This window comes from Mesitornis unicolor, unplaced genomic scaffold (genome assembly GCF_000695765.1).
Source record: "Mesitornis unicolor isolate BGI_N332 unplaced genomic scaffold, ASM69576v1 scaffold18995, whole genome shotgun sequence".
NCBI classification, from domain to species: Eukaryota; Metazoa; Chordata; class Aves; order Mesitornithiformes; family Mesitornithidae; genus Mesitornis; species Mesitornis unicolor.
This window is the reverse complement of record NW_010187703.1, coordinates 1,350-17,939: the sequence shown is the minus strand read 5'-3', so window position 1 is coordinate 17,939 and position 16,590 is coordinate 1,350. Positions and strand designations below refer to the sequence as shown.

Genomic DNA, 16,590 nt, shown 5'->3' with positions numbered 1-16,590 from the left:
ATAGCCATCCATGACCACATTCCAGTCAAGTTGCAACGCTCAACTTTCTCATCTGTAATGCAGGTTAATAAGAAGCAGCTTTTCAAAATAAACTGCTGTATAAATGTTAGATATGTTGTCGTTAACTAACACTCATTTTGGCTTGAAATTGTGTCCCTCGGTCTCTTTGCTATATCAGTTAACATTGCCCTGTGATCACTGATATACAAAACAAACTTTGTAGCTATAATTAGTGTGTGTGTTGTTTTGTTTTGCTCTTATTGTTAAGAGGTCACAGGTGTAGTGGCACCCTCAGCCCGAGATAGAAGGAATAAGGTTTTATTTTCAGTTTACACTGCTGGCCCCCCTAACTATGTTGTCTGTTTTGGGAATAATCTTTAAAGTAATAGAAAAACAGCCTGCACTACTTTGTTGCAAGAAATACAAATCTGTAGCTAAACTGAAACAGTCCAGTTGAATTAGTTTTTACTGGTATATTTAAAGCATGTGACTTGTCTATGAATTAGTGAATATGGTGCATTCTGAAATCTTTACGTATTCTGAATTGTTGGTTTATGTGACTTTTTATAAGACTGAATTTTTCCAGTGTAATTGTTTTACTATTGTTCTTCACAAATGGGTCAGATTTCAAACCACTGTCATGGGATACCAGGCTATTGTTAAAACAAATGTTTTTCTAAAGGTAACTGCTCTTCAAAGTTTAAGAGTTAATGCTGCTGTGTTAGTAAAATACGGAAAATTGACAGTGAGTACAGCGTATTTCACTAGCTTTGAAATTTAAAGTACTTCAAATTGTTAGCTAGTTCAACCAGCTTCTGAAGTATGTGCTGTAAACTTTGTTAAATAACTGATGTTCTAACACTGTTTAAAGATTATTATACTTCTTAATGCAGGTATAGCAATGGTTTGGGGAGTCTTGCACTACATGAAATACCGTTGGGCAAAAGAGGAAGAAGAAACGAGGCAAATGTATGATATGGTGGTAAAAATCATAGGTATGCCTTCTTGAGTCACATCTGATGTATCTGTCTTAGCTCTGTGCAAGCTTCTAAACTCAGTTATTTTTTTCTTCCTGTTTAGTTGTAGTCATCATGCTGTTAATATTTTCGGTCAAATGTATGGTTCATGTGGGGTTTTTTTTGTTTTGTATTTTTTTAGTCATCCTTTAAACATAAAGCTTTTGGTGTAAAGATTGTAATTTGTGAATTACATCAATGTGGCTATAATAAATTCCCATTGAAATGGTGGTATTTTATTTTACTTTTGAAAACAAATACAAATGTGATGTTTGACTAGAAGCATGGTGACATGTTTAGCTAAAATATCTACTCCTAAAATGTGCATTACCTCTCAATTCGATCCTTAATGGCTTTTAGTAGAAAAAGAGGCTTTTTTTTCATTAGTCACTTTAAGCAGAAATTATGTTACTAGAATAATTGAGTTCTGAAAATCTGCTTTCTAATTGAAGCCACAATATTTTTAGTAGTTTGTAGTTTTTTTAAGTTCTGTTTTGGGCTGTATTTTTAGTTAAAATGGTCTTAATACTTTCACCTATGGGAATGATCGTAAATAAAAAGATGGCAGACAGATCGGAGCTATTTTCCTGTTTTTACAATTTTCCTCTCTCTTATGTTTGCTAATCAAGTTTTGTTGGGGTGGGGAGAAAGCACTTTATTTTCAAAGGTGTGTGTCTTTGCTAACAGTTAAAAGCAACAATCATGAGTAACTGCAAGATCTTTCTTCCTTTACTCAGAGTTATTTAGGGTACTTGAAGGCGCACCGTATGTGGTTAGTTTTCTTGACTTGCCTTCAGCATGATTAGGAGGAAAAGGCTTCAAAAGGCCAAAATCACCTTAATTACTGAAATTAGGAGGGGTCTTCAGGGTAGCTGTTCATTGCCAGGATTGATATTTTTCTTAATGTTTGCATGATCTATGTAGTTACCATGTTTTCTTACGATGTCCTCAGATGTTCTAAGAAGTCACAGCGAGGCGTGTTCTGAAAATAAAGACTTGCAGCCTTACATGCCTATTTTACACGTGCGTGATTCTCTAATACCACCTCAGGACAGGTATGTTCTCGTGAGAAGTATTGAATTTCCTTGTGTAAGAGAGGGAAGACAATAATAATAAATTGGTCAATTAAGTGAAATTCAGTAGGTTGCATAGTGTAATATTTTGGAGATTCTTACACAAAGAGGAAAAAGAGAGCATTGGATTTCTCTTAGTGGTGAATGTCAGCTATGCGGGCTGTTACAATGCTAACTTTGTAATTCTTGTTTCTGTTTTTAAGGAGGAAAATGAGGAAAGTCTGGAGTAGAGCAGTTGACTTTCTTGCGGCAAATGAATCTAGAGTTCGCACAGAGACACGAAGAATAGGTGGTGCAGAGTTCTTGGTTTGGAAATGGATGCAACCTTCTGCAGCATGTGACAAAATTTTAGTAATACCATCGAAAGTGTGGCAAGGCCAAGGTATTTAATTTCAGTTATATTTTGCAAATGTGACTGTTCTAATTTCTGCATCTAACTTCTCAATGGTATTTTGTTGCTTGAATGTGAAAGACTTGTTTTGTCTCACACCTTTATGTATTATTATGAACTGTCAGTGCTATTTCTCTCTCTTCTTGTTCAATAGCCTTACTTTTTCTGTGCGTTCTTATGACCTTATCGCTCTCTACAACTACCTGAAAAGAGGTTGTAGAGAGGTGGCTGTGGGTCTCTTCTCATAATCAGAATATTAGGAGTTTGAAGGGACCTCGAAAGATCATCCAGTCCAACCCCCCTGCCAGAGCAGGATACCCTAGAGTAGGTCACGCAGGAACATGTCCAGGCGGGTTTCGAATGTCTCCAGAGAAGGAGATGCCACAACCTCTCTGGGTAGCCTGGTCCAGTGCTCTGTCACCCTCACAGTAAAAAAGCTTTTCCTTATCTTCATGTTGAACCACCTATGCTCCAGCTTGCTCCCATTGCCCCTTGTCCTGTCATTGGCTGTCACTGAGAAGAGCTTGGCTCCTTCCTCCTGACACCCGCCAAGTAACAACTGATAGGACAAGAGGAAATGGCGTCAAGTTATACCAGGGGAAGGTTAGGTTAGACATTAGGAAAAACTTCTGCACTGAAAGAGTTAGCAAAGACTGGAAGAGGCTGCCAAGAGAAGTGGTTGAATCTCCATCCTTGGATGTATTTCAAAGCTGTCTAGATATGGTGCTCGGGGATGTGGTTTAGAAGTGGCTGTGGTAGAGTTAGCTAACGGTTGAACTTGATGACTTAAAGGTTTTTTTCCAGACGTAATGGTTCTATGATTCCCTTGTCTGCTTGTTTTTCAAGCAAAATGAGCTTTTCTGTAATAGCTACTGCAGAAGTACAGCAGAGGGGCATGTAGCTATAATGAATCGCTTGTTTCTTTTCATAAACTTAAAAAAAAACCAACAAAAACAAACCAAACCAAAACTCTCTAGTTGGTCAAATTCTGACACGCCTTATGCTTATTGGAAGTAATGTAACTGGTTGTATCTGACAGCAGGTAAATCAGAGTTTGTAGGCTTGAGTTTTCTGCTGTTACATTATCAGTCGGGTACCTAAGAGGTTGGAGGAAGAGGTGTTTATTTTTGAAGGAAAACTTGGAGACAAAAGACTCCTCAATCAGCAGAATGGAGATTTTAAGCACCTCCTAGTAGTGTTTTCATTCTCTCAGGAATGATTTTCTACAATGTGCATTTGTATTTCAAGCTCTGGTGCAGCAAAGCATTTGCTTTAATAGAGGAGGCTGTTGTCATACATGGATTTTGCAGTGGTCTTCTGTCACTTTTCAGCTTTATAGTAGACCCAAGTAGTAAGAATCCAGTGGATTTGCAGTTGTCTGTCTGCAGTGGTCATCTTTCCTTAGTTATTTTCTTCCTTTCTTCATGTTAAGCTTCAGTTTTTGGGATATGGAGTTGGGGTTTTTTTTGTCAATTAAAAATTGAAGCTATGACTTGAATTCTGGGTTGCAGAATGGCCACTTCTGTGAAGGTAAATGTTTAAATTGAAATCTCAATTGCCAGTTGTTTAGATGTTGTGGCACTTCTAAAGAGTCTGTCTTGCCTTGTGTTCTTCTGTAATGCTGTATTATCTCTCTAGTCGGACTGAAATAAACGCTGTGCAGAATCCTGGTTTATAAACTCATTGGCTTATTTTGATGGTGAGGGAAGAGGAAGTGGTTGCTTCTCCAGCTTTTAGTTCAACCATTTGAATTGGATGTTATCAAAGTTGTATCGTGCATTACTTCTGTGGCATTGAACTAGATGCTGAAAAAAGCCTAGTTAAAAAACAAACAGACTTTGTGACCTTCCAAGTCCCGCTTAAACAAAACAAAAATTCTCACTGGCAAGGAGCTGCACTCTCTCCTATGTTATTCTGGAGTATGGTAATTTTGGTCTTGGTTTAACTAACACAAATAGTAACAGGCTTCCTTCGTTTGCTTTTTACTGGTATACATTTTTATTTCTAAGGAACAATGCTTTTATTGTTTCCTATAAAAGAGGGTACAGTTTAAAGTAGCTCCTTCCAATGTGATTACTTCCTTTCCAAAGACAGGCAGAAAGAGCTTCTTTGTGGCCTGGAACAGTTACACTGTAGCAGGCTTGATCACCCCAGTAAAGGCACTGCAAACATTCTGGTTTTGTCCCAGACCACTTGCATGTTTTCTTAAGTTCTACATGTGCTTTCAGCCCTTGAGTCTCAAATTTTGCATTTCTTTAAGTTCAAAGCAGAAACAAACCATTCTCTCTGTCCACTTGCAAAGTCAAGTACTTTGAGACATTTACAGACACTTGGCATGTCATCTGATGAGAGTCTTAGTAGTCTTGAGACACATTTCTTGCTTGTCTATGTTAAACGTTATGTTGAGATATCATTGTGTACTTCTCAAAGTTAAGCTACTGGTTCTAGCATTCCATTTCTCGTTTTAAATCATTCATTGGAAATGAGGGCTGCTTTTCTTTTAAGAAATACCATGTAAATACTACTGCAGATGTGAGTTTCTGCAGTAGTAGTAACATGGCATTCTGCTGTAACAACTGTATGACATGATTTCAGTTTCTCAAAGTTTTAGCAAGATGTGTAACTTTAATAGTAACTTTATTGCAAGAGTTGCAGAGCCTTTTCTTTCTAGGACATTATCTACTAGGGATGTGCAAGTGTTTTCAGTGCAGTGCAGAAATGGTGGGTTTCATCAACTGCTGTCTCTGTTCCATCTCTGTGATACTGTCATGATCTGTTTTTTTCAAACACTTAAATTGAACATAGTTTCTGCAAACTACATATATTATAAAGCTGAATCTTCTGCGTAGTTTGTTTGGTACAGGCTGTGAAAGGTGACACTCCAGTTCTGGAATTTCTCATTTACTACTCATTTGCTCTTAACTTTTCTTGTCCCATTTGATTACAGTATAAATCTCTCCATAACATTCTGTCCTGTATTAGAAATTGGATTGGATTTTCCTTCATCTAGAAGACTTCTCAGTGTGTGGTAGCTCAGGTGTTGCTTTGCTGCATGGACTATACATTCAAGACTCTCAACAGAACAGTAGTTTCCAAAACTTCCTAGAAAAACAGCTACTGTAGTAGCTACTGTTAAGTACCTTCTGGATTTGAGCATCTGATACCTACGTTAGCGTATTGTGAATATGGATGGAATATATTCCTCAGCTGTGGCTTTTACCTGTATGTTGCCTAGGGTATGTACTTAAGACTCTGTGGTTTCTAATGAATAGGACATGTTAAGATCTATCCTGTTTCACTTTATTTAATAGCAGTTTTCTTAGTTTTCTCATTATGTTTGTAGTTCAGCAAAGATCTTTGAAGAATTGAAATTGCATACCTTGGCTTTACAAAAGGGCATGGAAATAGGAGTGGCTAAAATGACATAGGTCATTTGGGCTCTGTACATCTTGGTAGTCAGCAGGCAGAGGCAATTTTCATGCAAAGGCTTTCTGATTTGCATTCCTTGTTTTTATATGACTGTTGGAAATAGTTCCATTACATAAGTGATGTACTTTTTGCACAGCTGTTTCTTTCTTGATGTTAGGAATTCTGTATGTATGTGTTGCTTTCTTCATTTTTGGAGCTATAAATCAACTGAAAGGATTTTGTCTCCCAGTTTTGAGGTTTGAATATAGAAGTTCATAAATCTAAATACTTGTCAAGACTGCTAAGGTCCTGAACAAACTCAGAATGAATTCTTGGTTTTGAAACTTCTGAATAAATTTAAAGGTCAGTTTTCTTAACCATGTAAGATCTCGTAGTGCTCTGTAGCAGAGCACAATATCTAGAGTTAGGTGCAACTGAAGAAGAAAGCCTTTTGACCTGTCAGTGGGTACTAGGATATCAGTAGATTGCAGCACTCGTTTTAAGTATGGAACCTGCAGCATAGGTAGGCAGAGCTCCAGTGTAGCTAACAGCAATAGCTGAAGTTCCTTGACAGCTCTGGAGATGAGATAAAGAGGTTCTCCGAAGTACCACATCTAGGGTGATATTTCATCCTGCAGCATGGAAGATAACCTGTTACCTTGTGTGAATGTCACTCGGCCTCCCTAGCTGGTGAGAATATAATCCTCTCTCCATGTTAAAAAGCTTTGTTCTTAACCACTGCAAGAAAACTGTGCATTTATTGTCAAATGCAGTATCCATCTCATGCTGGTCTTCTGTAGCTGAACTTAGCTGTGTTAATCTCCAAGTCAACCAAATTCTCCTCTCCTAATAACAGTAATATCTTGATTTCAGTATCTTTCCTGTTTGCTGAAGAACCTTGTGTTTGAAAGTGCATAAATTCAACGTTTTCAACTAAATATTTTCTTTTTGTTCTTGTCTTTGATAAGAAGGGTTATTACTTAATAAATGATAGTGATCTGTGGCTCAATGTGAATAAATCTTTTCTTCAGAAGCATGGTTACCTATATTTGATGCACAATTTCAACCTTATCAGGTGCCTCAAATCCACATCTAAAGATCTGTTGGGCTGTCTTATAACCCATGGTGGTGATAGTGGGGAATCCCTTCAGCAGTAATACAGTAGTAATTCAAGAGAGAGAAAGCTGTAGAGCAGTTTCTTAAACCTTCATTTTGAAGTTTGTGCAAGAGCCACTGTGGGAGTGGGAGTAGGACTTCCCAGAGTAACGAGGTACTCTCAAGATGAGTATGGTCGTTCTCCTTTATTAAGCAGAGTTACACAGCTTTTATAGTCTCAGTTTTAGTCACGAGATAGTCACGAGCAAAGCACGCAGCAATTACATACAGCTAATTGGTTGCTGTCCATGTGTCCTGACGTATGGACGGTACGCCTACTTGCGGTTAGCAAGTCCAGCTCTTCCTTAAAGTTGCAGGTGACCCTTATTCGTACGCTGGGTTGATCACATCGACAAGATCATGGCTGCGCTGGGAGAGCCAGCACTCCACAAGCCACTTCTTCCACCGTAGCCATATTCCAGTCACAGCATAACAAAGCATATGAAAGCACACACTTTTAGCTGCGTTTGTTCTTTGAATCTGAAATGATACAGTCATATTCAACTTAAGGTAATAAAACAAAGTACCTTATGATTGAAATAGAAAGTGGCTTCTTTTTCTTGAAGGTGCTCACTAGTCCCCAAGGGGAATTTGTGAAAGTCCTGATCGTATCAGTGATACATTGCACAAAGTTGGGCTTCTGCTTTCCTGTTTCATCCCCACCTTTTAACCCTCATCTTGTAAGTCTTAACTGTTGAGACTTAATTAGGAAGAGAAATGGCACCTGAGGTGCTTAGTTAATTATAGTATAACTTAGACTGATGTCCCACAAGAACATCTGCGTATGCCCGTATTGTGAGGAGGGTATTTTGTATTCTCCACACCAATGTAAAATAGTACTGTAATCTGAACAGGTTTGTCACTTAAAATTGCCCTTTTGGGAGAGGGGGAGTATTAATTGTCATAAATGTGTAATGAAGTTCAAGAGACACTGTTAACTACAGTATTTTGAATTTTGCTGAGTAGGTACAGTATTTTTAACTTGTCTGTGTCCTCCCTAGACTCCCCTTTTGGTGTACATTTTAATGCTTATTACTGTGCTAGCACTAACTAACTAACTAAAGTTTGTACCTCATTGATTTCTGTAGCCATTTTTTTTGTTGTACTTAAAAGGCTCTGTCTAAGTTGCAAAGCTGTCCTGATGACTCTAAAACATTTTTGAGGAAAAGCAGAAATCATCTTTATTTTCATATGCTGCACTGCCCTGGGCACACTCACTCTGCGAGGATGATGTTACATTAAGTTGGTAGCAGATTAGTTTTGTGCTGGTGGTGTGCTCTGGCTGGAGTAATCTCTGCAAGCACCTGAGCTATCCCAATCAAAAGGACATCAAGGTTATTAGAAATTGGAGGAGGCAAAGCTTGGTTTTTATAAGTATCTACACTCAAATGTGAATTCCCCGTTTAGTGACTTTTGCATGGCTCAGCGGTGTAGCTGCTGCCTTAAACAGCAGGATGGGGTTTTTTTGGAGGCCATTGCAGAAATTTTGATCCTTTGGGCCTAGGGTCTCTGCAAATAACCTCGCCATTCTTTATCCTTGGATGAAAACCACGTGCTGAATAAACCTAGCTATGAACAATCGGCACGTAATTTCTTCAACCCCACGCCTTTTCAGGTCCAAGTCCATGACTAGGCCACCCCAGATCACCATCTCCAGTATGGTGTGGTGCCCCAGTGTACAAAATGCTGGTGACATTTCACACTTCCTCTCCTGATCTGCTGGAGCCAACCTCCATGGGTAAGGTAAGCCCTTTCATTTTTCAATGTTGCTTAGTTCTGTAAAGTTTTTGTGTACCCTATGTATAATTTTTAATAAAGGGCAAAAAACTTTACAAAACCATGTGCTATTGAAAAAGGACTTGTCCTTGAACTATAGGCAGCTCAGAGAGAGATGCAGTGTCACCAGTGTATTTAGAAATCTATTCCCAGGGGAGGAAAAAAACAAACAGACAATTGTTACAGGTGTTGGTGACTTGGACTGTGTGTATATATTCTAATAACGTTTTTAGTTATTTGGGGAACTTACACTAGGTTCCATATTAAATTTGCAGGCCACCTTTTATTATTTTTAGTTGTTAATGGTATTTTTTTTGCCTCATGAATTTTCATAAGGAGCAAGTTTATCTATGCCATACCTGCAGGCAGTGAATATTCTCTTGGTTAGTGCTTGTCTTTCATGTGCAGTGTCTTCAACAGGACTGAATTTCTTCTGCATGACAGGGTTTTTGTTTTGGTGATATACAGAAGAGTAGCAGTGTTCATGCATTTTGGATATAGTTGCAAGAGTTTCTTTTGAGAGGTCAGGACATGGAGCATCATCTGCCCAAAACTGTGGCTTCAAACACTTGGAATGTAACATCTTGAATCTGTCAAACTTTTCCAAAGTAGGGGTTGCAAAGGAGAAGCATTAGCATCAGCTTGGAACATCATTTTGTCTTGTTCGGGTTTTTGATCTTATGTTCAAACTCTTGAATCTACTCATGTCAAGTCTTCAAAGTAAAACTTCCTTCCAGCCTTGCAAGTTGTTTTTTTCAGGTTATCCCCTTCTTTTCTGTTGCTGCTTTGTTGGCCCTTCTCAAGTCATGAAACTGCCGTATCTGAATCTGAAGGGCTCCTTCATTCCTTTTCTCATGGTGCAGTCTTCTGTTGCAACTCCTACAAGCAGAACTCGTGAACTTTAGAGAAGTTAGTATTTCTTTTAGATCCTCAGAATGTATTTCATGGCATTGTTCAGCTTTGAAAAAGGTACTCTGTTATTTTGAATTTCCATTTTTTCTTACATCTATCTTCTCCTCTGGTGTGTTTCATCTTGGATTTTTGAAAGCTTCTGATGATGTGTTTAGAGCATCTGGGGTTACAAATGCTCCATCCTTGTAGAGTGCTCCTTCACAGTTGTTACTTGCAATACAGATGCAACACAACATCCAGCTGAGGATCTCCCTATTTCTTAGTCAGATGGGTAGTAAATTGCCCCAAAAGTGGAAGAAATGAAAATTCATTGGGCGGTTAAAACTGAATGGTTAACCTGCAGTTCCAAAAATTTGATCCAGATGTTATCTGTCTTTCCATGAAGATGTAATGCAAATACTTTCTCTTCAACTATATAGTATTTTTTAAAATATCCTGAATTCCTTCCATCTATTGTGGCTGGGATAGAAGAAAGTGCATTATCTTTTTAAATGTAGAAGTTTTAAATCTAAAAAATTCAGTTAAGTATGGTACATTTTCTTCAGTGCAGTAGAAGACTCCTGGGAACTTAATTTGCTTGAAGCTTTTTCATATATAAAAGAAAGTATGCTTTTGAGTAAAACCAGAAAGGTATTAATGTATAAAGTTGACACTTATTAACTAGATGGTATTGTGCCCGTCAATAAATACGATTAAATTTACTTTTTCTTTGTAGCATTTCATCTAGATAGAAGAAACTCGCCACCAAACAGCTTGACACCATGCCTAAAGATTCGCAATATGTTTGATCCAGTTATGTAAGTAAAACCAGTTATCTCTGTATTTCTGTATTCTTTTGTAAGGGCCAATTTGTTTCCTTGAAGGGGGTTTGGAAGAAGTGAGTAAACATGAATACCTTAATAAAAGAAACAAATGGGTTGTACAAAATAAAAATCTTCCACTTAACATCTGTGAGAAGACATAAATAATCTTCCTGTCTGTCTTCTGTCCGTCATTGTCTTGCTTTGGGTCACTTCTTGAAGAGTGTGGCATTTAGTCAAACCACTTGGAGCAGTGACTGACCTTTCTCCATTAATTAATTTTGTAAATGTTTGTCAGCTGACAGGGGAGACTCCTGTGTCCTAAAGACAGACTCTAAGCTTCTGAAGTATTGTTAAGTGTTCTGGAGTATTTGAACTCTTATAGAGCTTCAAAGTTTGCATTTAATTTGCCTAATTTTGAAGCAAATTGATTTTTGTAGTGGGAAGGTTTTAAACAAATTAGTGAAGAATGCTGGCTTCTGATGCTCAGATATAATTCTAAAGTATGTACTGTGTATGTATAAGTTACAAGCCTTGTCTCATTGTGCCAAGAGTTAAAGAAGAGTAATTATTTTTTTAGTCTTCTAAAGCTTCATCCACCATCCTGTTAGTATTATCAGTGGCTGTGGACTAAATCACGTTAGGAGGTGGGGACTAACACACAGGTTATGCCAGCTGATTCTTTCTAATCTTGGAAGCCTGGTTTTGTCCCAGTGCAGAGAGATACGGGGACTCTGATAACTCCTCTGAAGTAATTTAATCCTTATTGTTATAATAGAAGGGAAAAATGAAGATGCTATGCTGCCTCACAGAGTAAAAGTGAGATGCTAATTGGAACTGAAGAATATGAGAAGTTGAGTGGAAAGTAAAAGCTATTGATTAGAATAGGGAATAACAGGGGGTAGGAGGGGACACTGGAGTATGGACACCAGTGATTGCAAACTTTGGATATATTTCTTCAGCTCTACTTAATTTCTGTTTCTAGGTACACTTAATTATTTTAGTTCCTTGCCTTATTACTTGGAAAGTTGTTAGCTAATTTAGCTGAGGACAGTGTTAACCCTAGCATGGGGAAGTATTCTAAAAACTGTTTTCCTCAATGGTTTTAAGACTTCATGACCGCTGTGGGCAGAGACCCCAGCTGTGGGTTCTTTTGTAACTTTCAGCTTGCAGTAGGGTGAGCAAGACTGAAATTTTAGGCACTGTTCTTGAGGTAAACTGATCTTTCTGTAAGAGAATGAAATAAAAGTTGAGATTTGCTGAGAATTTTGGGCGAGACCAATGTCTGAATTGTCCTTGCTACAAAGGGGACTGCATGAGCTATATTGGTTGGTCTGAGTAGTACTGGAATAAAGCCATTCCTGAAGTTTCACTGTAGTATTTGTTGGTGGGCTGTGTTGGTTACTTTCTTGTTTCGAAGTGTTAGCTGTTCAAAATGTCTGCTGTTAATGGAACTAGTAACTGAAATGCTATTTTTGTCAGAACATTCTCCCTTTGATAGGCTGTGTCTTTGCCGTAAACTTCAGTGTTTTTCAGTACTGACCCAATCTATGCCTGGCAGTGCATTTAAAAAAAACCAAACAAACAGGCATTTATGGACTAAGAGTTATTCTCTTTTGACACTTCTTTTTAGTGTCTATGTTCAGTCAGCTGTTTAAACAGTGCAACTTCTAGTACATTCACATATTTAGACCTTTTCTTTCGGAAGCTGACCTAGCTCCATTATTGAACTGCTGGATTCTAGTCTTTATGGGATAGTGCATCCAATTCTGTATTGCACTCCCCAGTCTATTCCTCTTCCATCAGTTGCCTTGCAGAGGACTGCTGCTTAAGGAAGTACTTTTTATTACACTCCTGGAATAATCTTAATTAATAAATAAATAAATAAACTCCTTTATTCAACTGTTTGTGTCAAAAGAGAGAGGTGGTTTATCTTCTTGCCCGGTATCTGAAAGGGATGAATGCCTTCACTGACCACCTGAAACACAGAATGTAGCAATGTATGTGATTAGATTGGCAAATAGTGTTTTGACATGTGTGTTACGAGGTATGTTTAAAAAAAGAGTTTTCAGCTGGTCTTTAAATCAAGCTATTGTATACTAATGATAAATGACTTGAGTACTTTTCAGCAGTAGGCCAGAAGCTGGTAACAGCAACCATCCATAACAGAGGTCTTTTTCTCTTGACCTGAGAGTCATCTGGGGAATATACCAGTTAATTTGTATTTATCAGTGCTAACAAAGTAAATAATCATCTTTCTACTGGCAGAAGTCAGCAAACTTACCTAGACATTGTGAAGACCACAGCAGCAGACCTACTTGCAACAATATAGTCTCTTCTTCTGGTAGCTGGCTTTCTGCTGGTGACAGCATGCTTCTCCAGAAAATCTGGCCTTGAGACCTGGGCTGGGAATGAATGTACCAATGTTAAGATTTCATAGAATTATAGAATAGTTTGGGTTGGAAGGGACCTTTAAAGGTCATGGCTTTTGCAACTTGGAATTCCTTTTTTCCCCAAACATCCTGAGCACAGCGTATTATTTAGAAAATACTGTTGTTCATGCTGTTTGAGAAGGAGAAACAGACTTGTGTATTTCCTTCATTTCGATCTATCTAGTAAAAATAAAACTTTTCTTTTTCTTCCAATGTGAGCAGGGTGCATTTTTTCCAAACTTTCACAGGGTTTTCAATTGTAGGTGTCTTCCACTGGAAAGTTTCTCTCCCAGTAGGAACTTCATTTGGATCTTTGTACCCTTGTGTCCCTCTCCCACTTCTGCCTGCTTGTTCATATATGATCTGCCTGTGTAAGGGGCATCAGCTGGCAGGTCTGATCCTCTAACCAGTCCAGCTCAAATGACAGTCAAATCTGGCATTCCTTGTCGCTGGAGTCTCTCAAGTGTTGTCTTAGTGTCCAGATTGACAGACTTAAGTAACATGCCTAACCAGTTAACTTCTCTGTGTATGCTTTAACCCCCACCATGGTTTTTTTTGGTGTTTTTTTTTGGGTTTTTTTTGTTTGTTTGGTTTGTTTGTTTGTTTTTTTCCGTGAATAGGTAGATCAAATATTTCAAGAGTTTGGGCCTTATGTAGAGAAAACTCTTTAGAACTACGCAAAGCTCTTGATAGTATTACTGAAAGAGTAGGGTCATTGTTTTTTGTGTAAAGACTATTCAAGCAGGCTTAAATGTGTATTAAGACTGTTAAAATTGTAATGTTGAAATATTTTTTTTTGTGAAAGCCACCCAAAAATGGAATCTGATTTCAATAACATTTATTTGTGGATCTAGATTGGCATGTTCTATCAGTGGGCTATGGGACGAATGCAATTTGATGCTTCATTTGGGATAGTGAATAGCTATTTCAGTGATGAACACTTGTCTGAATAGCTACAAAACTCCTTCAGCTTGCTGGAGCCTGGCACGTAATGCTGCTTCTGTGAGTGCTGGTAGAGGTGATGCAGTAAAGGGGCAGAGAACTTTACGCCATCATCTTCTACTCTTCTGCTGGTGCAGTAGGAACAGCCTCGAGTGCCCTTTGCCTTGCAACAGTGGCCAGCAGCTATGGGAAGATGAGTTTATGACTGCTTGCAGCTTCAGACAGGAAGGTGATGGCAGGCTGCTAGAAGAGGAGGATAATTCCCCTCTTCCCCCAAAACCAGATTATTCTGATTTGATTCTTAGGGTTGAATTTTTTTTCTAAAGTGGACCGTAGGATGCGGTTTACTGAATATTCAGTAGCTAATGTACTAAGTCTGTCCCAAAGGCACTTCACAGAAAATGCAGTCAAGTTGCAAAGAAACCCTATTCAGTGGGGAAGGATGAGATTGTTGTGAATGTTTTTTAAATGATGTGCTTAATTAAATCTTCCATTGTTTGCACAGGGAAATAGGTGATCACTGGCATTTAGCAATTCAAGAAGCAATCTTGGAGAAATGCAGTGATAATGATGGAATTGTTCATATTGCTGTTGACAAAAATTCGCGTGAGGTGAGTGTCTTTCCAGTAATATCTTAATGCTTTGTTTATCCTTGTCTGTTGGATTTAAAAAAAAACCAACACAAAAAACCAACAAAAAACCAAAACCCAAACCAAAACAAAAAAGCCAAACAAAAGCAAACAAACAAAAAACCAACAACCAACCAACCCCAAACCTCTCTTTCTTTAATACAGGGTTGTGTCTATGTCAAGTGTCTCTCTCCAGAGTATGCTGGAAAGGCTTTCAAGGCATTGCATGGCTCTTGGTTTGATGGTAAGGAATGGGGGTTTATGGCAGAACATGGGTAGAAATGATGGGAGTTGGATGCAGTTGGTGTTCTTTTAAATGGTGAAGGGTTTTGTGTCTGAAGTATTGAGCTGTAACAAACGCTGTATCACCTGGTAAACTACTTGCAGTGTAAGACATGTCTGTGTGTAGTATGTCCTGCAGCAAAATGCAAGAATATTGAACCAGAAGGTTTCTCTTTTCCTGTTTCCTTGCCTCATAGGAAAGCTGGTAACGGTAAAATACCTGCGGCTAGACCGGTATCATCATCGTTTTCCCCAGGCGCTTACCTGTAACGCTCCACTGAAGCCATCAAACAAACACATGAACTCTATGTCACACCTGCGTCTTCGGACAGGCACAACTAATTCTCAGGGAAGCTCCTGAGAAGACTTTCTACAACTGCTAGGACTGTTACTTGCAACAGGAGTTTTCCTGTTTGGCTGCCGTCTTCCTTTTTTAGTGCTTTTTGTATGTAATACTTTAATGAATTAAATAAAAGTTTGAACGTTCCAGAAATCTTGTTTCCAAAGGGACTTAGCAACGAGGCAGTAGTACTGAGCTGACAAAAAAGAAAAAGAATTGCTTCAGGAAGTTTTCCGGGACTATAGTAAACCAATGCATTTAAGTTTTGCATGAGGAATACCGACTTCATTATACATTTTCAGATGTGGTGACTGTAATTTTGCACCAAGAATTGTTTTTGATAATACAAAAGCATGGAGAAAAGAAGACTTCCTGTATTTCCATAGTTTCCTGTGAAATAATCTTGTGGGTATTTTGTAACAACCAACCTACAGTTCCTGATGGTGAATAAGTTAAACAAAACCAATTCTTTTTCAGTCGATATTAGTTTTTTGTTGCTGTATAAGAATCTTTTTCTGCAGCTAGGGTATGGGGAAAGTTAATCTGGCATTAGTGGTTGCATATAAGTGTGAGGGAAAACAAACTGAATGCGGATGTACTAGGGTTTGTATATAAATGTAAATGCTGGTGGTGGCAAAAATGGTTGTGTTCTGTGAGGATGTCTGCATCGAAGCAGTGAATAAGCTTCCTATTTTATTCAAAACCTAATGTTTTATATGGTTTTGGCTGTACCATGACAAGAGGCCAAATACCTTAAAGTGTTAGATACAGGTTAAATATCTTTTATAGGTTTTATATTAAAATACCTGACTCTGATTTTGTGTGAAAGGTCTGATACCAATTGTAATGAATTCAAATTTGTGAGCAATAAAGAAGCAATTGGCAGATACTGGAAAAATATTTTGTGAAAAGCTTTATTTATTATTACAGTTGCCAGGGCTGTGACAAAATACCATTGGGATTAAGTGACTGTCCCAATACACTTTAACTTGTTTTAAGGAACCAATTACCTGTTAAACTTTTAAAAGGTACATACTTCCTTGCAACAATTTTGGCTGATGTGAATGAGAAGTACAGCTGAAGTAAAACTCGTGATTCCAAGCCTGTAAATTCACTAACACTTACCTAGAAGTACAAAATCGTTGCTGAGAAGCTTAGTTGCAAATCTAAGATTATTTGCTTTACTAATCCCCACTTCTACAACAATTTTATCTAATTATCCAGCTGAATATCCTGTACGGGGGGAGACTGGAAGCACACCAGTCCTGCAGATTTTACTGAAACTCACTTTACTTTGTAGATACGATGGATTTGCAGCATGAACTTGCACAAATAATGCACGTTTTTCTTATGGTTAAGTAAACATGATGCACACACTATTCTGCAACAGAAAATCCTATTGTGCCTTACCTTTGTGCTTTTGTGGGCACCATG

At 38.1% G+C, this 16,590-nt stretch overlaps 1 protein-coding gene across 1 annotated transcript; it reads left to right on the top strand.

Moving 5' to 3' along the window:
* Positions 1 to 871: 871 nt before the first annotated feature.
* LEMD3 (LEM domain containing 3) lies at positions 872 to 15,363 on the top strand (the record flags this gene model as incomplete). The annotated part of the gene is made up of 7 exons (XM_010185547.1): positions 872 to 995; positions 1,969 to 2,071; positions 2,293 to 2,471; positions 10,447 to 10,528; positions 14,411 to 14,516; positions 14,700 to 14,778; positions 15,014 to 15,363. Coding segments are annotated over 7 exons (837 nt in total), but the record flags the coding sequence as incomplete, so codon positions are not given.
* Between the last annotated feature and the right edge of the window lie 1,227 nt (positions 15,364 to 16,590).